The 26080-nt window shown below is 41.8% G+C and overlaps 1 protein-coding gene across 3 annotated transcripts in view; it reads right to left on the reverse strand.

Moving 5' to 3' along the window:
- Positions 1-1051: 1051 nt before the first annotated feature.
- Positions 1052-26080, reverse strand: part of KIFAP3 (kinesin associated protein 3) — a 68373-nt gene continuing 43344 nt past the window's right edge. For 2 of the 3 annotated variants that reach the window (XM_069022544.1, XM_069022546.1), the window contains exons 18-20: positions 25815-26004; positions 21682-21781; positions 1052-3157 (exon numbers count right to left, since the gene is read on the reverse strand). In XM_069022544.1, coding sequence (XP_068878645.1) covers positions 3049-3157; positions 21682-21781; positions 25815-26004 — 399 coding nt within the window. In that variant the 3' untranslated portion in view covers positions 1052-3048. The remainder of the gene's footprint in view (positions 3158-21681; positions 21782-25814; positions 26005-26080) is intronic. The other variant, XM_069022547.1, reaches the window with a different exon arrangement.

Genomic DNA, 26080 nt, shown 5'->3' on the forward strand with positions numbered 1-26080 from the left:
AAAATCTCTTGTAACTGAACAGAGCTTGTCCTGCTTATTCCAGAAGAAGATACATCTTGTTCCTGTTTCATTTAATCCAGAGTGGATTAAATTAAGCACAATCATGGCAGTCTCATTTCAGAATGAAATGCACATGTTAAACTCTTAGCAGACAGCTCCACAACCTTCTGGATATTTGAAAGACCTTGAATCAGGTCCTCCATGAGCTCTCAGGGATGAGAATATTTGTTTACATTTGCTTTCCCCCACCCTGTTGCCCTGGAAAGCTCCTAAATACTGGTGTAGTACAAATAATAATTTAACACAGTATCTTAGGCGGCTACATGGAGCAGATTGCTCTCAGAAATGAGCCCATACATCTGCACAAAGCTTCTCTAATAGCTACCAGACGTAGGAGCTTCTCAGCCATTGCTTATTTCATTGTGCTATTAATTTTACAGCCTAATTATATCTGAAACACTTGCCTAACCAAACTCATTAATTAATTAGCAGCAGGCTGGGAAACAGGATACTCCTGGGATGGTCAGGATTGCTGCTGTAGGGAAAGAAAAGAGGAGCTCTACAAAGCCAGGGAGAGAAACCAGGAAAAAGAGGACAAAAGTTGCAGATGTTGCTAGAAGAAAGCAGATCCCTCCTCACCCTGTTTTATGCAGGATACAGTACCCAGGGACTGAATCCATAAATACAGGTAATTAAACAGGTCAGATTCTCCCCTCTTCCTCTGACACCCACAGGAAATGTGATATACACTGAAAAGTCTACATACTCCTATCTTTTTTTCCCCCTTTCTGGCTCAGGAACTGTAATTAAAAGGAAAATCAGCCTCTCTCCTGCCTTGAGAGTGCAGTGGCACAGCTGGTTTTCATCTTGGCTAGCAGGCTCTGTCCTCAGGCTACTAAGTGCTGAGTAATTTTTACCAAGCTCTGTTTGCAGATAAATGATGTTCTTCTCTTAGCTGCTGCCAGGCAAAGCTACAAATACTTGATCTTTTATTCTTTTCCCATAAACTCCTAACATTGAATACTAAAAATGCAGCCAGAGATTTTTCCACTGCCATTTATTCTCAGCATGGTCACAACTGTATTACAATTACAGACACCCATCCCTTCGCTGGAGCTCCACTGCAGCTCCTCATTAACCTGAAGCTTCCAATTAAAGGCTCCTTCAGTTTCACTGATAGTTTGCATATACTCCAAGGACCCACTTCATTTTGTTTTTCCCCCAAAACACATTCCATGAGAAGGACAACTGCTTTAAATAACTTCACACTAATTTCTGGAAAAGCCTGATGAGCGAGTGCCAGTCTCAGAAGAAAAGCCTGAGTGTGCAGTTTGGGGAATTTCTCTCACACCTATAACTATAAAAATATCTGAAAGCTTTTGACTAAATGTCGCACAACCTCTGGGCAAATCCAGTGTGGGCTCAGAACAAAGGAAAGAATCGAGAAAGGTACAACACTGGAAACCCATTACTGTAGTTCAAGTTTTCTGCCACGTTTCTTAGATAGATCTTACGTGTTCTAAGAAACGGTGTCAGAATTCGTTAAAAGTGGTAGAGAAAATAATTTTAAAAATACTACTTAATCTTGGCAACGCTGTTCTTCCACCTACCTCCAGTGAGTGAAGCCCTGAACAAGAAGCCAGCACAGGGACAAGGCTGAAAACTGGTAAGAAATACCATGACTAATTTTAGACTTGTTTCCAGTCATGCAGCTTGAAACACAGGGAGTAATGGTGCTTATAAAAGTACTTGCACACTTTGTAAAGTAACACAGGGCTTCAAAACAATTTAAATTTCAAAGGCATTTTTGAAGTATAAGACTGAGAATTTGTCAGCTTCCTAAACAATCTCATGCCTTTGAAGATCACCTTCCCAGCACAGACCCCAGTCTTATGGAATTACTGGTGACTGGTTTAGTAGGATCAGCCCCTGATGCAAGTCAGCTTTCTGTTTCAGCCATAAATGAGGGAGGAAGAAGGAGAAGAACAAATCTGCAAATCAATAGGCATTAACAAAAGAAAAAGAATGAAGTAGAAGTAACTTTTCCTTTAAAAAGTGAAAATTTGAACTGCTGCCTTGGTAGCTGTGGCAGAGAGGGCATTTTCATCCCTTTCTTCTGTCTGTTACAGTGGGCATGCACAGCTGAAGAACAGCTTTAGCCTGAATTCCGTTTGCAGGTTGTGTTTCAAAACATGGCATAAAACAATCACTACATTGGGAGTCCAGCATGAAGGGGTCCTGGCTTGTCTCTGCTGCTCAGTGATCCGTGCTTAGATCCAGCTTAAACCCCAGAAATGAGCAGGACAGGATGGATTTGCATTTCCAGATAGGGAGGCTGGGGTAAAGGCTCTGCCTCTGGATTCTGAACCAAGGTACAGTGTTTCTTTCTCTTGGTGGCCCTCAGGATGGATGTGGCTGTCTTCTCTCAGCCCACAGAACTCTGTTTAAATACTAGGGTAAAGGTAATCTGTTTTGTAGTTTCTAATTTTAAGTGTTTTCAAGCATTTAAAATAGACTGTAAATGTCTGAAGCTCCAGGGGAGTGAATCTGTGCCATCTTTCCATTATTAAAGTGTTCAGACCCAGGACTGGACTTTGGTCCAAACTATGTGTCAGGGCAGTGCCAAGGAGATGCTGGGGCTTAATGGTGTTCCTGTGACTGAAGTGTGAGAGGGAAACAGCCAATGTTAAACAAACTGCACATGGAACAGTCTTCTTAAGTGCCTTGTAAAACACATGAAACATTGGTTAGAAACACATTCACCACTGCTGACCACACAGGTTTTTATTTTTAATAGAAATTAAATTAGTAGCTTAATATACATAATGTGACACTTTCCAGTCCAGTAGTTTCCAATTCCTGCTTTCAAGTCACAGTTACTGTACAAAAATAATAACAAAGAGCAACCAAAGAGTAAACACTGTCACTAAAACACTGGACCCAGGAAGGTTAAGTTTATGTGGAGCTACACATGCCAAAGGATACACAGTGCTGGAGCCATCGTGGTACAATCATGCATTACCAGGGGACAGGTGCTGCTGGCCAGGCTCACCGCGCTCCATAGCTGTAGTAGTATGGCTCATCTGGCCGGTAGCCGTACGCAGTCACCGGGCGCCCAGGAACCCCTGGGGTCTGACCAAATCCATCCACTCCAATGCTACAAAAAAAACAAGGAGAGAGAAACTGAAGGGGTTTGTATGGTACAGAAGGCATACCAGTGCTGGTGTCTCCAGCTCCTGCCACAGAGATGGTTTTTGTGAGGCAACTTTGCAAGCCGTGTTCCCCTTCTGGACACCACTTCCCTGGTGGGAAAAGAAACACTGCAGAGAAATCAGTGCAACTCCTATCAGGGAAAGGCTCTCAGTCCCAAGAAGAACCCCAGAAGAGACAAAAGTCTTCTCTCTCCTCCTTTCATGGATTTACTGCCCAAGCACTTTCGTGACTCAGTGCCTCCCTCCGTACATTAAAGTTACCATGTCCTTCAGGCTTCTGGCTAAGTCTGTTGTAACCCTGCTACACAGCACATCTGAACAGTCTCGTTCCCTGCCTTCATTTCTGATGTGCATGGAGAACACCAGCTAAGAGTGAGAATATCTAGCACAGCAACACAGTTCAGTAAAAGATGGTATTTCTGGTGGGATACAAGACTGGCAGCCAAATCGCAGAAGGAATTAATCACATACTGAAAGGCTATGTACTAATGAGACAGGATAATTAATTTTTCATGTAAAACAGCATCTTTTACACCTAACAAGTCCCACAACAATGAGTTAGATACTAAAACACAAGAACTGCATAGGGAAGAGTGGCAGATACTTCATGCACAACAATAACTCATGCAGGAGGTAGAGGAAAAATGAGCATTGCCTAAGACACTGGATTACTGCCTTTTCATGGCTATGTCACTTCTTAGCTTCTGCTTCAGTAGAGGGACAAATGGAAAAGGATCCTGATTTATTGTCTGACTAAAGATGCATTGAAAGGAGCTGAACTTCCTCTCTGAAGACTGTCAAAACACAAAGAACCAAAAGTGCTTTTGGAGTGGGGAAAAGCTGAACCTCATTACTGCCAATTATCCATATGGAACATGGGTTATGCAACAGTCAAGGCTGGGAAAGAACGACCCCTCCAGATAATGTACAATGGGTGGGCCCTGGGCCCTGGCTCAGCAAGAAGCTGGCACTGGTCAATTGGTCGGACTGAATGGGCTTAGCTGCATAGGGGAGGACATGTCCATCACTCTTGTCCTCACAAAGGCACTTTCCTTAGATTGTATCTCAGTGAGGTCCTAGAAAAGGATCCCTAGTGCCTGGTTTCTCAGAAAATGAGTTCACTCATGAGATATCCTGATGGTCAGGTGAAGGTGGAAGGTCTGAGGCTGAGATTTGTCCTCTGAGAGGGAAGGAACACAATTAATAGCCAAGCTGCAGAGAAAAAAATCACTGTTTTACCTGGCTGTATCTTAAGAAGTGCTGTTTCCTGAAAGTGCTTTGCATTTCCACATCTGCCTTTGTGTATCTGAATTGGCAACACCCATCTCCTGACTCCTGCACAGAGCCATCAGACCTTACAGGCTGATTAGCCCTTCAGCACAGCAGAGAGAAGCAGAGTGGCCCTGGTGTATGCTGCAGTGGTGCAAAGCTCTGTGAACACATTCCTCTGGCTCCACACCTGCCTCTGGCTGCCCATTCCTTCCTGCATCCACTCCGAAGCCCCATTACTCTTTTTCAAGCCCATTAGGAAGTGAGTTGATGACCTCTGAGGCACCTTCTCCAGATGCCTCCTTTGTACCTGGCAAACAACAGCTTTCTCATTATCAGGCCTGAAGCCTTGAAAGACTCCAGAAAGAAGGGATTAAGAGAAATCCTGTTACTTTGTGTTTATCTCTCATCTCCAGAAACCCCAAACCAAGCACTCACCTTAGCCAGTCCCTGCCTCTCTTCTGTCACTGATTTGCAGCGTGCAAAAGGATTGACAGACAGATCTCACCCAAGCTGCCTTTGGCTGCAGTGTCTCAGTATCAGGCCCAAAGCTCTTGTGAACAAGCCAACAAAGACAAGCATGAAGCTGACCAGTTTGTTTGGCAGTTCAGAAAACAAACCAATTAACAAACTACTATAAACCAACACCAATTCCTTCAGGGTTCTTTCCGTACTGCCAGTGCCAGGAGCTAATAATGTACTAAAAGAAGGCATAGTGGGAATTGGAAGTGCAGAGTCTGGTTCTGTTGTGCTTCTACAAATTCCCAGTGATACCACACACGTTATACTGGGGAGAAGCAGGACCCTTTAAGGCTACCTTCAAGCTCAGGAATTTTATTGCTTTCTTCCAAAGATCCTTAAATATCCACAGCTGATTTAAAATGAAGAGCTATTTTAACAGAAAACACTTTTCTGGGTTTATCTTTCCATTATGTTTTCTGTGACTATAACAATGTTAGTTGTGGATAAGTTGTTTTTAATACAAGTGTGGTAGAATAGAAGATTTCTGCATTTCTGCAAACCATTGAAAAGCTCATTCTGGAATGATATTTAGGTGAGTGAGGAGGCTGAGGGTGCCCGGGGCTGCTGACTGCAAGTCAAGCTCGTAGCAGCCATGCCTTGGCTCACAGTAGTGCCATCCTCAGGTTTACTGTGGCAAAGAGGGACGCAACAAAAACAGGAGCCTGAAACCTCTCCTGAACTCCTTTATACACCCCAAGCTACATCACCACTGGCTTTTTGGGGTGAGGTGTAATAACACCCTGAGCCACGCGGTGGCAATGAGCCTCTATCCCTGCAGGCTGACCTCTTCCAGCCACTTCCAACTCAGGAATCCTTATTCAAAGAACTTCTAAATGTATTTAAATTGATAACGAGAGCAGGGAAAATATGGTTTCAATCACATTCTCAACAAATCAGCTTTTAAAAATTTTTTTTTATAAATGTGTAAGTAATTAGGTAAAGATCCCTAGAGTTTAAACTTTGAGAAGTATCAGTTATTTCCAAATGGTTCAGACATATGTTAGTGTCCTGAAGAAAACTAGAAGAGATGGATCAGCTGGTAACTGCTTTGGACAGTCAAAAAAAAAAAAACAAAACCAAAACCAAAAAAACCCAGAAAATCACATTAAAACACCTTGATCAAATCACTGCTCTCTCCTATCTAAATATTTCCCTGAAGTAAATAAAATCTTGACCATGCTTGAAAAAAATTGGCTTCATTTTTACACGTTAGTGCTCTTAAAGCATACCAGCTTTGCCTGTTGGATTGTTTGCACTGGCAGCCTGCAGCACGGAGCCTGTCGGAGTTGAAGAGAAGGGTCTTGAGCCCAGGAGGTGACGGAGGGGTAGGACAACCACACAGCCAACATGCGCCTGGAGACCGGAGTCTGGCTCGCTCCAGAGGCGGCCAGGCCAAGGGCATAACCCACCGAGGTGAAGACGGGTTTAAAAACAAGTCCTGATGAATCCTTGCCCCTTCTGCCAAGATCAGCAGAAGGGGAGAGCCAGCAGAGATGGTAGTTCTGCAGCTGTAAACACTTGTTGGATAACAACTGGCCTGAGATCATGATTTGTGCCATGTGTGCTCAGATTTATACCAGCAATCAACTTCAAGGCTTCAAGGAAAAATGTGTTGTTGGCCTTAAGCTACAGCATCTACCAGGAAACTCAGTGCTCAGCAGAGCAAGCACCAGTCTGTCTTCCCCTAAAGTTAGTGACATGTAATTATGCCATTGGGGCAACAATACTCCTCCCTGACTTGGTATTTTTTCCTCCCAGTGCTGACTCCTGTATAACTGGGTACACCCAGCAAAGTGCATACAACCCTACAGTTGTAGAGTGGATATGGATCACACAGCACCACAACGCCCCCTCAGATAAATGGCTCAGGCTGCTGCCTTAACCTGCAAGTCACTGCAGGCAGTTCTGTCTCACAAATCGCACGAGCGCACAGGGAGCGGCGCTCGCCACCACCCTGGCACAGCACAACTGTGCTCTTGTGCAAAGCTCAGCCCTGGGCCTGGGGCTCATGGAGTTAAACAGTGAACAGCCCAGCTAATTACTATGTACTGCTAACCTCAGTTGCTGGTTCATTTTGAGACCCTTTAAAATATGAACTGTGTATTTTACCCCTATGCACTCTCTTAATGATTTGTTTTTTTTAGACTGAAATCACTTCCAGCCATCAGTTATACTCGAGGTCTCTACACATGCACTTCTCCAAGCACAAATATTTCTTTTTCCTATTGGTCTGCCAGCCCCTGTCAGAGCAAATTTCACTTTAAACTAAATGCTGTGATACTTAAAACCTCTTGGATTACTCAGGCAGCTAGTGTGATCTATGACCTTCCCCAAATGACAGCTGAACTTTCCAATTTGCTTGTACTGCTAGGGAACTGAAGAACACATGCCGGAGAGGAAAATGTTCCTGATGTGCATGAGTGAGGAGAGATTTCTTAACAGCCCTGCTTATTGATGCTTGCTCTGATTCAGAGCATCCAAATTAATATGCCCATGTAGGATCTTAGGTGCCCTGACAAAATTTAGGATGTAAAGACCAATTGTGTCCTTTCTCCCAACAGGAAATGGCAGCCAGCATCCCACTGCATCCAAAAAATACTTTCCTCCTGAATTCCCTCCTGCCCCCAGAGCCTCCAGGACTAGATAGGCTTTGTGGTACATCTGGAAGGCTTGGCAGGCTCCAACAAGAAGCACTCCATCAGGAATCCTCTGCTGGGGTTCCCCCCCCAGGTGTCTGTGCTGCTCCCCAGTGCAGGGTACCAGGAGAGGCTCGCGAGCATGGTCTGGGCTGGGTAATTAACACCTGGGTGTAGAGTGACCACGGAACTCTGGGAGCTCCCCTGACGCTGCACACCCTGAGCCTGTCCACACCACTGTTCACACTGGTACCAATGCTGCTGCTGACAGGGCCTCTCAAACCACAGCCTAATTCCTAGGTACCAATTCCTCCAGCATAAGCAGGGCCTCAGAAAGGCAAGTCCAGCATCACTGGCGAGATTCTTGGTCAAAAGTAAACACTTGAAATCCAACTGAAAGCCCCCCTCAGTAGGATCCATGGATCTTGGAGTGATCCCAGCAAGAAGCACTGCCTGGGAAACAGGTCTGTCAGAGGCATGAAGCAGTATGGCAAACATTGTACCAGAGTGTGCTGTGAAAGACTGTGACTGCCCGTATAGGTCAAAGTGGCCCAGAAAACCTTTGAGGGTGAAATACCAGTTTAGGAGCTCACACTTTAGGGCCAAAGTTTCATTCATTTCTGCCCAAAATTAAAGCACCATGGAATTACTGCCCCCTGAAAATGAACTGCAAGCTTCACACAGAGTGCTTCCACCAGAGCCAAGATTTCGTCTCCAATTCTTTTTATTTTAAACTTTTTCTAAAACCCCATCAATCTTCCCTCTTTACTCTGCATCAACAAGCCCTCATGTCTCAGAAGCTCTCAGCTACTCCGTGGGGATACAAGTTTTATAATCTTATTAAAAATAAAATCTATTTTATTTTTAAAAAATCTACAGATTCTTAATTCTGTAGATTCTCTGACCTTGGTAAGACCAACCAAATACTACTTGCAGTTGTCAACTCATCAGCAACCCTACCAAGTCCTAATGAAGGAATCACACCAAAGTTCTCCACATGCCCCAGTGGGCTGCTTAGGAGGGTTTACATGCAGGTGTAAACAGGCAGCCTCTGTTGACACACATGGCACCTCTGATCACACCTGCAGCTTTACAAAACTCCTGAGGATCAGAGAAAGGGGTTAGAACCAGAGGAGTTCTGAGCATCTTTCAGAAGCCTGTTATCAGTACAGTTCATAGCAGTCCCACTGTTTCCTCTGTACCTTCTCCCTCTATATACTGGCTATTATGGTTTCTAAAAATCATTGTCTTCACTCCCAAGCCATCCTCACCTCAACCCAGGCAGCCATTGAGAATTTCAGCCAAGCATCACTGAAGTCCTAAATTTTCCATGAATCTACTCATGTGTGACAGTACAGTTCCTATCCTGTATTCCCTTACAAACTCTCATGCCATAAACTGCTATATTCCACAACGCTGTTATCAAGTTCCTGTGTATAACAGGTAAAACACATTATGTTCAGATGAATACTGAACGCTGTACTTTTCCCTCAGGAGGTGCCAGAGCCATAGGAGTGGCACACCAGTCTCTAATCTCAAGAAAAGCACAGCATTATAACCTATTCAAATGAGGTGCAGTTTACTGATTATACCACTTGCCAACAAGACACACAGAAGTTTGCCAGCAGCAAAGTTCATCTTTTTTCTCTCATCTCAGTGGGTGTTTTTATTTGTGTCTAAAGTGTTGATGAGTGCCGGTCTGAGACAAGGGCTGCCGTGCAGGGCAGTATAATCACATAGGGGATGCTCAATCCTGCCAGCCCAATTAGCAGACTGGTTGGTGAATGCTGCAGCTCCCTCCCTTCCTCCCTCCACAGGTTTCCTCTGCACAGAGACCAGGCACAGAAAGGCAGGGGGAGCTGGGGGCATCCAGGCCTTGACCCACTGCACAAGCAGGGATTAAAGCACAGTGTGTATCCAAGCACGGCAGGTGGGAAATGGTTCTGAATTCCACAGAACACATACAGACCTCCAGCTTCAAAAGTTATCTGCAGGTAAGACACATTTAGTTAATCCTTGCAGGTTCCAAGGAACCATCACACTTGAACCAATGCTCAGAGCCTCTGAAGCCATGGACTCTGTGGCCTTTCTGCTGATAGTCCCTGTCAGCTAAGCACTGGATGGGACCCCATTCTCGTAACACCACCATGAGAGGGTAAAAGGGCATCAGAAAGGGGCACACAAGGCCTGTTGCTTTTTTCCTCGCCTCAAGTCCAGTAATGTAGAAGATGATCCCATTTCCTCCTACAAACCAGTTACCTCTGGTTTTTCTTCACTGGCCATAAATTTTCTGTCCTTCAGAGTAAAAGCGCAAACCATGGGTTATGGAGAAACTCCATAACTGAGAAGCCTTAGGAAAAAACAATGTTTCTTTATATAATGTATTGTAACTGTAGATTCTCCCACTACTGGTAATGACCTTAAACTATAAACCACAGGTCTCTTAAATTCTGCCTCTCATGACCCCAAGTTTTTCTCCCCTATCTGTGATGCTTTTTTTTTCCATGCTTTCTATTCCTCAAGCTCAAGTGGGGGGGGGAGTTTCGTGGCAAGGAACTCTGACTGTGCTCACTGCATCAAGCAACAAGTCCATCTCTACATTAGCATTAATGTCTCTTAAACAGTAATACTGTATCTGTTCACAAGACAGAAAATATCTAAATGAACCTCTGCATTAATACTTTAGCTCCCCTGTGCATCATAATACAGCTTTTATGGATATGATCATGTCTCTCCTTCCATGTGATCCAGCTTTCTTCAGGGTACTTAATGACTTAAAGTTTCCAATTGCTTCTGGACTTGTTGCCCAGTTGTATCTCAGCACAATACTGCTGTTTCTCCCATTTAATTACAAACAAATGCAAAGCTGACAATGGTGGAGAAATGAGTACTGTGTCTTCTGTGTCAAGCTCCAGCTATGCACCAAGCAATAACCACGCCAAAATTCACTGAGGGAAGGCAGAATTAAAAAAAAAATATTTCCCAACTGAATAGTAGAAAAGCACTGAACCAAAACCAAATGATCTCTCTTAGCCAAATTCAGTCCAAGCCTTGCTTGAAAGCTGTAGCTCCTGCCATCCCTGCTCTACAAACACAGCCTGGGATTTGGCCTCAGTTTCTCGCTCTGTCAGTTACCTGCTGTGTGATCCTGGACAAGTTGCTCCTTTTCTCCATGACCTCAGTTTCCCATTGGAGTATTGGAAGAGAAAACACCCCAGACATTAAAGACAGCCAAATTACAAACTATAGTAATGAGAAGACTCAAAGTAGACTGATATAGACAGAAAAGACTTTTGCTTATTCTCTGAAACCCTTTAGGAAAAAAAAAGATTATTTCTGCTCTGCTAGAAAAGCGACCAATCTCCAACAGAGCCAGGGGTCAAAACAGCAGCTCAAAGGCTGCAGTTGTTTCGTGCAGCCATGTTGCCTCTTTGAAGGGCATTGGGAGAGCTCCTGTAACATTCCTGCAGTCAGGCTCACAGCTCTGCCACACAGACAGAGAATTTCTCTGTGATTCTCTACAGGATTTCTTAAAAGGTAAAGTGCACAGACAGAGCTGGAACGGAAACCAGGAGCTCTGGCTTTCCATTATGAGCCTGACAGGAGTGTCTCCTGTACTCTTGGCTCAACAACTGTCCAAACCCACTGATTAGATAGATCCATTTCTTAAGAATTAATAAGGAACTAAAACAAATTTTAAAAGCCCCAAGGAACAGGCAATAAAAAGCAAGATGTCCTTTCCTCCCCCTCTCTCCTTGCACAGTCCAAAGTGTATGTGTCAACTCCATAAACTGAAGAGTACGTTGCCTTAATCTAAACTAGTAATAGGGCTGGCTTGGGACGCTTTCACACCTCTCTTTTAATTGTCTCCAGCAAGCTCAGTGTTAGGCTGGGTACAGAAGCTTCAGGCAACTGTCTGAGCAAAATAAGATCCTGAAGTTTTACAGAGATGACTGGCGTCACTGACAAGATCAGGATCAGCTCCATGTCTTCCACTAGCTTTCCCATTTCTACAGAGGAAGTATTCCTTGCTTCCTGTGCAAGAGTACAGAGCAGGTAGCTGAAAATGTACTCAGAGATAAGTACAAAAATGGAATTTTTTAGTGCCCTGCACTGAAGTGCTCTTAGCTGAAGAATTTTCCCTTTAAATGTTTATACAAACTCCTCAAGCCCAAGCGCAGCCACTCAGTTCTGTGCTTCAACACAAATGGAGACAAAAGTTCCCTGTTGTGCACCAATGCCCGGAGGAGCCAAAGCTACAGGTAGCTACACCAGTAGCCAAAGCTACTGGTGACAGTCGTGCTGTCTGCAGGACAGTTCGGTGGGGATGAGAATCCAGATGCTGGAGGGAAGGAGGGAGGGAAAGGCAAGAAATCTGTTCTGCTCTGACTTCCAGCTGCAGCCAATAAAAGCTTTCAAAGCTTTTCAGTTTTTTTCTGAAAGTTAACATTGCTGGGGGATTTGCAGTGCTCACTTGAGCACACACAGCAAATGCAGTTGGAGCATTATTACTGATAAAGAAACCTTAAATATTTTTTACCACCACAGATGATTGTCCTGATTTCAAACACTTCTATATATAAGCATAGGGTCCTAGTGAGATCTTGTCAAGATCTAACCCAAATCAGCAATGATTTTAGTGTAAATCGAGAAGAAAGTAAATCTCAGTGTCTCTTACCAATTTTTTTTTTCTTAGGAGTAACACTATATATATCGGGAAACAAGGCAGATACAAATACAGACAAGGAATGTGTTCTTGGAGATCTGTATCTTGGAGTAGCAGTATTATATTAAAAATTCAACTTAAATTAAGCAAATGAAAAATCAAGTGTTTCCAGACCATAAAAGCTGCTATGGGAGTATTGGAAAAAAAAATTTAAAAGCTCAAAACCCTGAAGGCAAATAAACTCCATAAGCTTATTTATTGTTTTTTAAATCTCAGAGTTCAAAAAACATCATCTTAGTTTTCCAGAGGGAAAAGGGTGGGTCAGTCTTTGGAGTTGGATGGCTGACACTGATAAACACAGAATCAGAATAAAATTTTAGAATCAAAACAATTTTAAGTATTTGGCAAAGAAATTTATTTGATATATTAGTTTTTATGCTAGAGACTTTTTCAGAGCACATGTTCAGTTCAGATAATAAGCACAAGAAATATCCCACTGATATATGGGCCTTTTTAAAACTCCTCATTTTAATTTTAATTTTGAATCCTGTGAGCATGCTTAAACCCAGCATACAAAACACCCCTCACTTTATTACAGTTTTAAATCTTTCTTTCAGATCTGGCCTTGCAACCACTTGTCTTGATAAAATAGGTCACTTGAAAAAGGAAAGCTCAATAAAATGAATTACAAAAACAACAAGATTAAACTGATTGTGCTGTTTTTGTACAGTGCAGCCGAATTCTGCAAATACACTGCTGGCTGTGGTTTGGCATTTAACAGCATGTGATCAGTGAGAAGGAGGAAATTTTATTCTCATTAACTGTTGCAGATTTACTGCAGTGAAAAAGGGCTATGTAACCTGAGAAGTGACAGAATGGAAAGATCAAAGCAGCAGTCTGGAAACTAAATAAACCTTCTGGCTACTTCCTGCAAGGAAAATTCACTCTGGCAATGTAAAACAGAGTCCAGTTAAAAACTACTCTCAGTTTTATGAGCTGTCACAGCAGCTTGAGCGGTTTGGACCAGTCAAGTTTAGAACATTATATTTCCTTGTTTTTGTCTCAGATACTTCTGTAAGCAGTTTTATAGTTTCTTTTTCTTTTTTTTTATTTTTAAAGAGAAAAATAAAATTCTTTTCTTTTGGTTGAAATCGAGAAGGTCACAGCTAAACTCATTAAAAACAAGCAGGTCTTCATTTGTGCATTCCATTCCCCTTTACTACATTTTAATATTTTACTTTGAGATTTATAAGCAATGTACATTTACTTTAATAACTGTTCCGCATTCTGTTCACTTATTGTTTAATATAAGTGCAAATCAGTTTACAGAGCCCAGATGGATTGTAACCAGGCAGCCAGTCTATTCCTAGTAGCACATCTGGAGGGACTGAACAGCAGACAGAACGTGGGAATTAATTAATGCTACATTTCAGAAGAGACAGACCCAAGTTTGGGGGATTTTTTGGTAAGACATTCCAAAGGACTTGAGCTCACTGCTACAGCATTCTGGTATTCTTTTAAAATTCTTAATAGCCACCTAAACCATAATGGTTAAATGAGGCCAACTGCAGGTGGAATAGAATAAAATAAAAAGCAACTAAAAAATGTAAAAGAAGTGACTGCAAGTGAAAGAGGCCCAAGTATCCAGGATTCCAAAAGAGCTGAAGTGCATTAAAACCTCAATACTTACTCTTCCCAAACGGCATCTACAGCTTGCTGAAAAAACTGTGCCTTTAAAATATTCCCCAGCAAGCTATTTCATCTCTCACACACTGGTGCAATTGTTGGGAGCAATTAAATCTCTCTTACAGTAAATGAAACAAGGGCAACCTGATCCTTCCCGGCTCCAGACCACACACCTTGGCGAGGTGGTGTGGTCCGGTCACTGGGGCACTGCGGGAGTGCTCAGGAGAGCCCTGCCCTGCTCCAGCTCTGGCACCTGACTTTGGATGAGTAACTTCCCTTCTCCTCACCTTTGGTTCCCTGCCCACCTTGGCTATCAGCTCTCAGGGACTGTGGGCTGCACTGTGGGCATCATCTGTGTGTGGGGGATCCATGGAGAGTTGCTTGGGAGCTTCTCCTGATACTGCCTAAGAACACAGTGACAACAAATAAACACGCAAGCACATTCAAGAGTTGCTGTATATCAAACATTGGATATGAATAATATTGTCCTTTTATGGATATTCCTCAACTACAGCCCTAATCCTTCAGTGGTGCAGAAGTTCTCCAAACTCTGGGAGAATCTCACTGATTAATATGGGCCACAGGGCAAAATCTTCATCCTCTGGAATAATCAGACCCCTGGTCTCCAAAAATGCTCCAGTAACTGTCCACAGCATAACAGCAGAATTTGGTCAGATACATATTAGTGGTAATTAGTGATTATATGTCAGGTTGCAGCATTTCTATAAACAAGGCTTTGAGAAGACAGTATGAAAAAAATAATGAAGTGACAGCTAGCAGGAATATGACCACTACCAAAAAAAAAAAACCAAGGACAGGACAGAGACAGCTCTAGTTTAGTACTGGTACAGAAACAAATTACTGTAAGATGCAAAGAAATTCAGGCTCACATTCAAAAGCTCTTAGCAATGAAGCCTTCCTGTGCTGGAAGCACCACTGCCACATTTCAGTACTGAAGGAGAACAACTACACATTGAATTTTGATTTAGACCATGATCCAGGCAGGACCTGAAGCAATCAAGTGAAGTCTTCCAACAAGCTTGTCCCAGACTGTGACCAAAAGCCTTGAAAAGGCAGCAGTTCCCACTTCCTCATCACTTCCTTATCCTTATTCTTTTAGATGCAAGATCTCAGTTCCAGGGGTATGCAGCACCTGTATAGGCACTGAGGAACAAAACAACTTCTCTGCTTGTTCCCCAGGAATAGTCAGTATAGGCTGTACACAAAAATGAGAAGTGTGCTTTATCTCAAGCCATGCAGAGCCTTATTACACATTTAGTGAAACCCTCCTGACCATATTGACTTTAACTTCTATAAAACTAAACATGTAGGAAGCTAGGACAAGAGAGTATGATAAAAAAGGTGGATTCTGCTGCCACTAACAACATTTTTGTGGGATAAAAAAAAAATACATAAACCAACCAAAATAAACTCCCTTATTTGTGTCCAGAAACTTCATTGGAACGTTCTGGACTTTTCTTTAAGGCCTTTTCAAATTCGTTTCAGCGGGATTTACAATTTGCTAATACTGATGTGTGATAAACTAATAAAACCTGCCTGCAAGGTTATAGGCCCAATTTACTAATAAAACCTAATTCAATTCTCCTGGGAAATGCAAATTAAATAGTGGCAGAAGCTGAGTACAACTCTGCTGAACACACTCCAAAAGCAACTAAGTTGGGTTTTGTTTTTAATATGAGGTTTAATTAGAGAAAAGAAGAAATATTGTACAGAGCTGTAAGAAACATCACTATGGTAAAACGGTTCAAAGTAGAATCATATTGTAATAATAATTTATACTCTTTTAGGTTTTCTTTCCATTAATTAAAGGATTTTATACTCACTCTCCACCTCTAAGACAGGGAAGTATTACTGCCTCTGTTCAAATGAGGAGGAAAGAGATGTGGGTACTCTCAGCACAGACCCCACATGAGAATGATTTTGTCTAAGGAGCATAAAACAGTTGGTTCTGCCACTGATCCCTGCTACTATCTGCTAACAAGAGTGGTTTTTCACCTTCAGAGACAGCCTGCAAGATGTCACTTACCTCCTGAGAGGCTGGGAAGGGAATGTTCCAACTTCTAAATAAACTGTGCTGAACTTTACTGAAAATAGTAGATGGATGAGATGGATGTCCCTGGCAGGGTCACCAAGATGACCAATTCCTTCAGTCCTTTCCTTTAGCAAATCTAATTGAAGATGAGGATCTATACAGAATAGAGCTATAAATGTCAATGTAGGATGTAAGTTACAGGTACAACCATTTAAAAGCATTTTGATAATCATTCACAAAGTGCACATTTGCAAGCACCTGCTGCAGTTCCTGTACCTGACCCAGATGGGAGCTGTTCAGCTGTGACTCATGACTGGGAATTCACACCACAATGCAGCAATCAACGGGAATGAAAGGCTACAGCTCTGGTTGTTCCACCATGAAAACTCCCACCTGATTTTCATCAGGGTTTCCAAGTGAAAAAAGGCTATGGATATGCCCATTCTTGCCATTCAGTGTGGACTTTTAACACATGCAGACATTACACGTGGTTAGCCCAGCTAGAGATAAGCTAGGTCACACTGAGAGTGTTCCCTGTGATCCCACCAGGACCTATGGCCAGGCATTGTTTCCATGAACCCCAGACACAAGAGCCTGGCTGTGCACACTGGTATTTGCCAACACCAGCCACAACTTCCCTGGGGCCAGCACAGAGCAGCCTGCAAGGGCCTGGCTCCAGACACTGAGCTCAAAAAATATCCCAATGACCTGCCATGGCAAAACCAAGAAATGCAGCTACAGTTTTAGGCTGTAAATCCAGGCAAGAGGAAGGATGTTCACCAAGGACAGAGACACACAGTCACCCCATAAAACTGGCTGTGTTTGACACGCCAAACCTTACTGCTTCCTGGGAAGAAGCCTCAGTCAGATCTTTGTTGGGAAGAGCTGTTAGTGCACACGCTGGGAGCAGCACACACAGAAAGGCCTTGTCTCAGAGAAAATGAGGATTATGCAATGGCAGCTCTGCTACATTTTATAACAAGGTTAACGGATCCTGCACTGGAGAAAACTCCCTCAGGGAAAAAATAAGTTCTAGCCAGCTTCTAGCATTCCTAACTATTAATCTTTTCAAAGCTACAGACTGAGAAGATTTGAGAATTCTCTTGAAGATACGAACCGAAAACTGGCTTTTGCACTCAGAGTTTGTATCATTACCTAGTTGTAGCTAGGAAAGGTTAACAAGCGGCCTGTTCCCCAAAGGGCAAGAAAAATACTGTGGCTATCTCTATTATAAGGTATTTAGCCATCATTATTATGTTTGCGTCTTAAGAAAGTAATTAGTCTCCAGAAGGTGATTAAAAGTTGATAAATGACCATAGATTGTGGAAGATGTCTTTCAGCTGGTCTTTATCCCCTGCAGCTCAGACACTAAGCTGTCATCACATCAGCCAAAAGTGAGGGATTTTTGTTTGCCACAATCATAAAACTTTCACTCAATATTAAGACTTATCAGAACCAGAAACCTTGAATTCAGATTTTAATAACAGATGAAAATTTCAAATCTATGCCTAATGCCCATCTGGCTTCTGAAAGACAGTAAGATGATTCAAAGCTGGTAATCTAATCACAAGAGTCTTTTCCTAGCCAATGAAAAAAACCTGGATACAAGCTGTCAAAACAACCTCCTCAGCTACGTATTTTCTGCTGAATGGAAAACATACCTTACAATCTGTCTGCATTCTGCTTCCAAACCTTTGAAGAAAACAACAGATGCTGTTTATGGACTTTATCACTGCTCCTGTGTATGTTACATTCTGAAATAATTCTATTTATAGGCCTCATACATAACAGTACAACTCCACTAAGAATATAGTTCAGGGATAAGAGCTGTAAACTGAAGCTGCAAAACACACAAGCTAGACCACCAGAAACAAAGCATTTCTCAGGGTGGCACTATGAGAAAAATGGCAGTTTTTCAGGTCTTCACTTTTGTGTTGCTTCTCCTTCACGATGACAAGTAACAAAAACAACAATTACCAGGATGTGGACATGTCCAGAACAGCAAGCATGCAAGTAAATCTACAAACTGAATTCAGGGCTAGATACTTTAACAATTCCCTTCAAAGTTTTTCTGTACTTCACAATGCAGGAACTGATCATGTGATGTGGCATTCTCAGCTCCTGAGAGTAACAACAGTCTAAGTTTCAAAGAAGAAGTCCAAGAAACCCCATGAAGAGAAGGCAGTGTCTTTGAAAAAAAGTCTCCAAGACACTCCACCTAATTCCCCCAGATCAATAGATGTTTTTACTGCCAATGCTGTCACTTCATGTTTCCCTCTTAAAAATGACAGGGGAAAACAGCCCCAGTGCGGTAACCCAGTGCGTGCCTATCCATAATTCAAATTTTTTAAATTCCTGTTCTGCTTGACTTCAAAAAAGCACTTCCCTACCTGCCTAAGACTGTGCAGCAGCTCTAGGTATGTAGATCCAGTGTCTCCTGGGACAAGGACTCCACAATATATGGCTGTGGTATCTCTGCTGGCTTACAGGAGTCAAACACTTCAGCAATTGCACCTTCAGATACAGTCACTGCTCCAACTCCCCTGAATTTTCCCAAATGAAACAGTGTGGAATTGCAATGGCAGAGGGTGCCCTGGACTTCTGCTAAAACACCATATTCCTGACAAGGAAGTTCATGGTTCTAACTGGCTGCTCAGTTGGGCACCAACACCAGTTCAACACAAACTCAGCTTCTCAGTGATGTGCAGGAACTATAAAAACCTGGGACTTTCTGGCTGACTTGTTCAGCCCTCCTGGAGGCAAGGGTAAGTCCTGATCCACTCTAAGCATATTGCAAGGACAGGAAATAGCTTCAGAGAAATTAAAGGGTAACATATCCTCATTCTTTGTCATAGGAATGCAGAAAGGAGAAGAAAGGATTAAATTATTCAAGGTTGAGTAGCAAGAAGTCAGCTCATGGTTTTTACCTACCTCAAAATTGACAGGGTGGTCTTAAATGGCAAAGGGACTTGAGAACTCACCCCACTCCTCAGCAAAAACTGCTTCTATTACAGAATTGAAAAGCCTAATATAAAAGGCAAAGACCAGAAGACACAGGCACAACAAATAAACATGTAACAAATAAAAAAGTGTAACAAATGAACAGACCAAAAATATGTATCTATTCATTATTAGACATCGCTCTTTGAACTTCCAAAATGTGTTACTATTAACTGATTGGCTAATAGTCTATGAAAATCATACACAGCTTTCTTGCTAAAAAAGTTTCTGAAAACATATTCAAATATTAATAATAGAAAAATGAACTATTTTTATAACAAAAATCTTGATTTATTAAAAGCTGGAACTGGTTAAAAATAAATCCTTGACATAAGGTTCTTGTTAGCTTTAAACTGTAAGCATAAAAATACCCCTGAATTATGTTTTGGTATGGCTGAAATGTACACTATATAACACATAAAAAGCACCTTGACTTGCTGCTATTATTTTTAATTAGGCTCTCTACAACGTATGGTTTTACCTTCCAACACCAGTTCAAATTGGGAGAAGGGAGGGTCTGACACTCCAGACTTGTGGGACTGGCAATTCCATGGCTCATGCCTCGGAGCACTAATGCATTTTACATTAGGTCTGAGCATCAGGAAATCCTGGTTGCTGGCGCCAAGCAGTTCAAACCCATAATGACACACATCTGAAAAGTCAGATTCACCGCTCAGCTGCCAGTATCTATTCTATCAAACAATTCACTCCTGCTCTGCTACAAGTAAGACAGAACATTTGCAGCACTCCACACTGTTTCCAATTAGACTGTGTGTCTGGACTGCAGATAAGTCCATGGAGCAATCATATTGAAAGAAGTCTTCCTAGAAAACAGAATTCTAGTGAGAAATCCGAGTATTTCCAGAGGCCATCATCAATGGGCCAACCTGCAGTTTTTCTGTTTTCTTTCTTGAGGTGAGCCTTCAGAATACCTTGAAACATGCAGAAAAATTCTACAAATACTTAATTTAACTAGATACACACCAGGCATATTTTACTACTCAGGTTACTCAGAATACAATCTGATTAAAAAGCAGCTTACTATTGGAGCTCCCTGATTCGGGACTGCAATTTGAGGCTGAGCGATGAGCCTTCACTTTTAACCAAGGACACTGAAGATGGTTTTGTTTCCCAGCTGAAAGCCTTCTGGCAAAAACAAGAGTATCTTGATTGGGGCTTTAGCTAAGTTTACTGGAAACAAAGGAGTCTACTAGCTCTACCCTACAAACCTTTCTCCACACCTCCAGGTGGGTTTGAAGACTGTTGGGAGCATGTACCCTCCAATGTTCTGGTTAACAAAGAAATCTGTCACCGCGTGGGTTGTGTGTCTATTCTGAAGTTAAAAATGGTGAGTCACATACTAAGACCCCAAGAGCAGCACAGAGCCCACACTTACCTCAGTTTCTCTCCCACCTGCAAGCTCTGCAACAAAGGTTGCACATTTGTAAATGATCAACACACGCACCTGCATCCCCTTCCGAAACACTGATTCACACTACTCTGAACTCAATACTTACTTTTTCTAGAGGATCCATCTCAAATCCTGCCTATTTTTTCCCCTGAGCATGTTAGTTATTTTAATTTGTCCTTGAAAATGTTACCACCATTCCAACCCTTACTCAATGTTCAGCTTTCTGGTGCATCCCAGGTAGAATAAACCAACAAAAGTAATGGTCCACTATCCTTGAACAATTACAGGAAGCCAAAGTAAGGGAGGAAAATCTTTTTTTGCTTCAGCTGTACATATTGTGAATAATTTACATTTTACAAATGGTGACTAAAGGTGTCAGTGGTGAAAAGAACATTCTTCCTTTGGAAAGAAACAGCTTCAGCCCCAGGGCTGGGCATATCCAGATAGCTGGATCCTGTTAAAGTGAATGCTGTACCTTGACTATCAAGCGTTTGAACTATTTCCTGCTAATGAGCGCACAGAACTCATGCTTTATAAAAGGCACTTCCTAAACACTACAGCATCAGGATCTATGAAGATTTCATTCTTGGAAATGAGTCTTTTCTATTTTGAACTCATGGGAGATGTTTACTCAGAAATTCAAACTGGAACAGCTTGCCAGCATTGAGAAGGAGTGATCTTTGACCAGAGGGGAAATTCAGAGAAACATCTCCCAGAAGCCGAGCTGATGCCTTTTGCTCATATATAGCCCATTTTCAAAATGCCCTCAGGAATCTAACTGAGGATACCTTGGGAAGACTTAGGTTAATGGAAAAACACCAAAAAACTCCAAACCCACAGAAACAGCTTTGGCAGCTGAAAGACTTCTTTTAAATTTAAGAATATTGGAAACAAACATCATCTGGGTAATCAGCATCTCAAGCCTCTCTTTAGATGTTTTTCCCAATGTCTGAAAAATATTTGAGTAGTTGTCATAACAGGTAGTTAGTGGTGTGTTCTGTGTTATTGTTCTACTCTACAGTTTTTGGAAAGCTGTGATGTATTACAACATGTTAGGATGTTAAAATAGACCTGTGATTCAGACCACAGACTAGAACTGCTTTTGCAGTGTAAATCGTTCCTACTGCTATGGGGCAAAAATTATTGAGGTCTACAAATGAAGCCCTATAAAGAAACTTGAAGAGCCGTTGTTGGATGGTAAGAATTCTTTACTAAGAGCAACTTACTTGCCAGAGAAGGGGTGCTGCCCAACCAGGTCTCCATTCTGAAGCTGGTAATCCCCGAATATATCTGGACTCACCGCTCCATCGGGGGCTATCAGCCCATCTAGAAAAGATACAGTGACTTGTAAAGGAGCAGGACTTGAAGGCAAGTGGGCAAAACAACCTGTCCTGGTTTCTTTTAGCAATTCATTAGGAATTTAACTTACAATATTTCTGTGAGGAACAAAAATCAACAGTAATACTGAAACCCAGCAACATCAAGTACCAAGAATCCTTACTGGGACTCCAACTTCAGCCCACTGCCCTGAAAAATGCTGTACCTAAGAAATATTCTCTTAGCCCTTCTTCCTTAAACCCATAGAAGTTATTTCAAGACAAATCTTGTCTTTCCCATCATCAAAGTAAGCCCAGAGAACAAGCAATGAAAAAGGTAAAACATTAATCTGGGCCAGCAGCATAAAAATAAAAAAGCTGAAAAGATCTTAATTGTTCAGACTCTACCCTGCACCACTGCCTCTCTTCAAACTTGTTAAGAAAAACAAGAAAGCGACTTCAAACCTATTTCTTTTATCTTGCCCATCTTTTAATGTCTCAGAGCTCTTTCCTACAAGGGCAGGCTTTTTACATTATATCCTCTCAAGAACACAGGTTACAGTTTTTTTGTGCTTCCTTTACATTACAACACTGGCATGTGAAGATGCAGACATTTTTAAAGCCAGAAGTATTCCTTAAAGGCTTCACATTCTCTGCTTCCTGTATGAGGAAAAAAAATCAGGAGTGAACATCTTCCTTCTGTTACATCAATGTAAATCCAGAGAGCGTCTTTGAAGTAAAGTCACTGAACTGACCCCAGCTGAAGGAGAACCCATCTTAACTCTTCGCTATTCCCATCACAAAACACATTTCTTTTTAATATTAAGAGAACAGTTCTTACTTGGTAATTAGTATTAGGCTATAATCAGATAAAACAAGCTATTTCATTAAAACAGACCCTACATCAGTTTGTCTCCATTACTGTATGAAAATGATTCCAGACTTGAAGTGCAGAAAGCACCCCCATAAAACCAGGGCAGAAACAGGTACATTCAGACTGATCCATTAAGAGTTTAAGAGAGGGAAGAAAGAGATTCCTAATGACTAGGAAGTTACAAATGCCACTCCACTTTAAAGAAAGAGAGATAAGATCCAGGGAGTCACAGGCCACTTAGCTTAACCTCTGTGGTTTCAAAACTACTAAAACTGCCTGCGCAGGAAGCGGTGGAAAGTTACTTACAGACACAAGGGCTTAGAGATGACGACTCTGGCATTCAAACAAATGTCCCTGTGCTTTATGAATTTACCTGATGTTTTTTGAAGATAATATAGTGACAAGTGATAAAAGGAATAGAATTGACACATCTAGATTTCTAACAGACATTTGATGAGGTGCTACAGAGATTCATTTAGAAGATAATACCTCATGGGAAAGTGACTGAATCCAAGGCAGCAGATTGCAAATGAAAAATGCTAGCCATGATCAGACCACATTTTAGCAGCATCAGATTGCTGTACATGGCTGTGTTCTAATTGTAGACATGTGTGTACAGTATGTGAAGGAGTATGAGTTGACAAGCAAGTGATCTGGCAGGGATCAATATTCCTCTCTCAGCATGTTCAGTGGGACACAAGTGCCCTGTGACATCATACAAATAGAAAATGTCCAAAGAAGTGAAAGGAAAGTCAAAATGGCCTTTTATTAACACTTGTGCCAGATTTTCCTATCTCACCACCTAGTCTGTACACTGCACTGAACTGAAATGAGGAGGACCATTATCACTTTTATAGCTGCAGCACTTTGGATCAAAACCAATCCATTTAAGAGATTATGCATTCTAAAGAGTCAGGCTTGGTTAAAACTTGAGAGAACAGAAACTTAAAAATAACATCTGTCTTTATATTAATAAAGCAAGCACTACATTTTAACTCGGAGGCTACTGCTACCACTACTTAAAGTGTCTTCAATCAAGAGTGTTAACAGTTAAACCATAACACTCAGAGTTATGACTCACATGAATTTATAGGAAAATGAAAGCACATGGATAGCATCAGCTGCATAAAATGTGATTACACAGTTAAAGGACATCTGTTGTTATGTACATTTCAACATAAATTAGGTTATATACTTTCAGAGCAAGAGAGACACTGAGCTCAGGAAGGCAACTTCAGAGATTCTACCACATTTTTCATGTAGATTTAAACTGCTGTGCAAGAGAGAGATTGGTCTGTCATGAAATAAGGAACTCATCTTGCTATCTGAGTTCAAGAACTATTATGGTCAAGGTGGGACTTGTACTGAGTGTCAGCCATCAGTGTAGGTCACTTATAAAATTATCAAATTGAAATACAAGTATTTCATTTCTGACTGCACAAAGATTTGTATTTCTGGTGGGTTTGGGTTTTTTTCACTCAGTAATGATCTGTCCTTCAGAAACCCAAATCCCTGCTCCAACTGGTACATTAACCTGTAGCCTTTTCAAAGGAATCTTATGTCCCTTTTGAGATGCCACATTTCAAAAGCTGAGTTCTAGGAAATTGCAGAAGCACACAATTACTGACACTTGTTGCAATGAACCTGAGAAGTGAATCTGCATTTTGAATACAATCACTCTTTAAAAAAAGGGCTACCTTTAAAAACAAAAGCACATTTCAAACATCTGCGGAACATACCACTGGAATTCTACCTCTCCTTCCTGGTTAAATATCAATTCCAACACAAAAAATCCCTTTGTTCAAATAACATTAAGCCTGTAACATAAATGATTGAAAGCCAGGAAAGTCAGTGTTATTGGTGTCACTCCATCTCTAGCTCCCACTATTGGGAACAGAACTGTCCCTATGAAATAAGCAATCAAGACCTGTAAAGGGAGACTACAGTAGGCATACCTTTACCTCAGGAAGCCCCAAGGAGATGATATAAGAAAAGGCCCTTACAGGGTACAACACTTGGCTCCCACTGCCAACCCTGTGGGTTTAGTAGAGCAAGATAAAGCTACAGGAGCCAAAAGAAAAAAAAAAAATGACACTAAAGAGACAAGTTGCTATGGATGACATACACAATCAAAAATAGAAGAAAAAGCAGCCTTATGTTCTGATATCCTTTGAGAACAGTATCTGAAATGCCTCTGAGATCTTGCATAATTATCTTCTTGCAGCAACTATGAGTGAAGATTATGGGATTTAGTGGTTTTGTTTTTCTAATTACTCTTCCTGCAAATTAATCCAGAGCCACGGAGTTCTGTGACTCCTGCTTCATGGCAGAGGACCAGACACTTATGTGGAAAATGTAAAACACAGAAAGGAAAAACCCAGCAATTAAAAAAAACCCAAAAATCCATGCACTCAGTTATCCAGGAGTTTGAAAAGGATCTAAACCCACAAGTTTGAGAGTGTAAGCCAACTCCTAGTTACAAAAAGTTATTTATCCATTGGGGAAATTATTTCATTATTGTCTCCTGCAAAGTTTTTTTCAACCTCCCTCTGAAACAGCTGGTAACACTGGATTAGATAAATCAGCGTTTACAGAAGAGATTCACACACTTCCCTAAAACCTAGATAGACTAAATCATACAGATAGATTAGTTTAAAGTCACAGAATGATGGCCTCTGCTAAGGAATCCACAAGTTTGATGTGACTCTACTAAAGTCTTTTATCAATATCTGCAATAAAAATCCCATTACACAACTAACACAATAGGCGGAACAAAATTCAGCATAAATCCCACAGCTGTGAATTTAACAGGGATGAGAGAAGGTTTTTGTTTACAGAGCAAACAAGCAATGTACACAAGAAATAGGTGGGAAGAACAGGGCTGGGCCACCTTTACTTGAATCCATTGTCATGGTCCATCAGCTGTCTGAGACAGGCCTACTCATATTTCTGCAGACCTGTAACATTTCCTAAAATCATGGATATACAGTACTTAATCCATCATTAACATCCCAACGCGGACAAGCCCGTCCCTGGCTGGCATCAGTGCTGCTCCCAATGACACAAAAGGGGAACTGTCCTGCTGGCTTGAGTCAGGCCCAGCTCAAGCTCCCACTCCAAATGCAGAAGTGGCAATCCCAGTGCTAAATACTGACATGTGCTGCATTACCTGCATTATAGTAGAGGTCAGGTCTTTCCAGAATATCCCCTTCATGGATGTAGGGCTCAATGGGATCATCACCATACAGGTACTGCTCACTGTCATCCATCTGCCGACTCTCCACCATCTCCAGCCACTGCGAGTTGTGCCATCGAAACTTCTCTGTCTGAATTTTTTTAGCCCATTCCTCATCATATTCCTGTTAAAAATCACCACACAGTGTTTTAGGATGAGCTATAGACAAAGCTGGTGTAACAGGAAATGGCAGGGGAATC

Source organism: Aphelocoma coerulescens, chromosome 8 (assembly GCF_041296385.1).
Source record: "Aphelocoma coerulescens isolate FSJ_1873_10779 chromosome 8, UR_Acoe_1.0, whole genome shotgun sequence".
Lineage (NCBI taxonomy): Eukaryota > Metazoa > Chordata > Aves > Passeriformes > Corvidae > Aphelocoma > Aphelocoma coerulescens.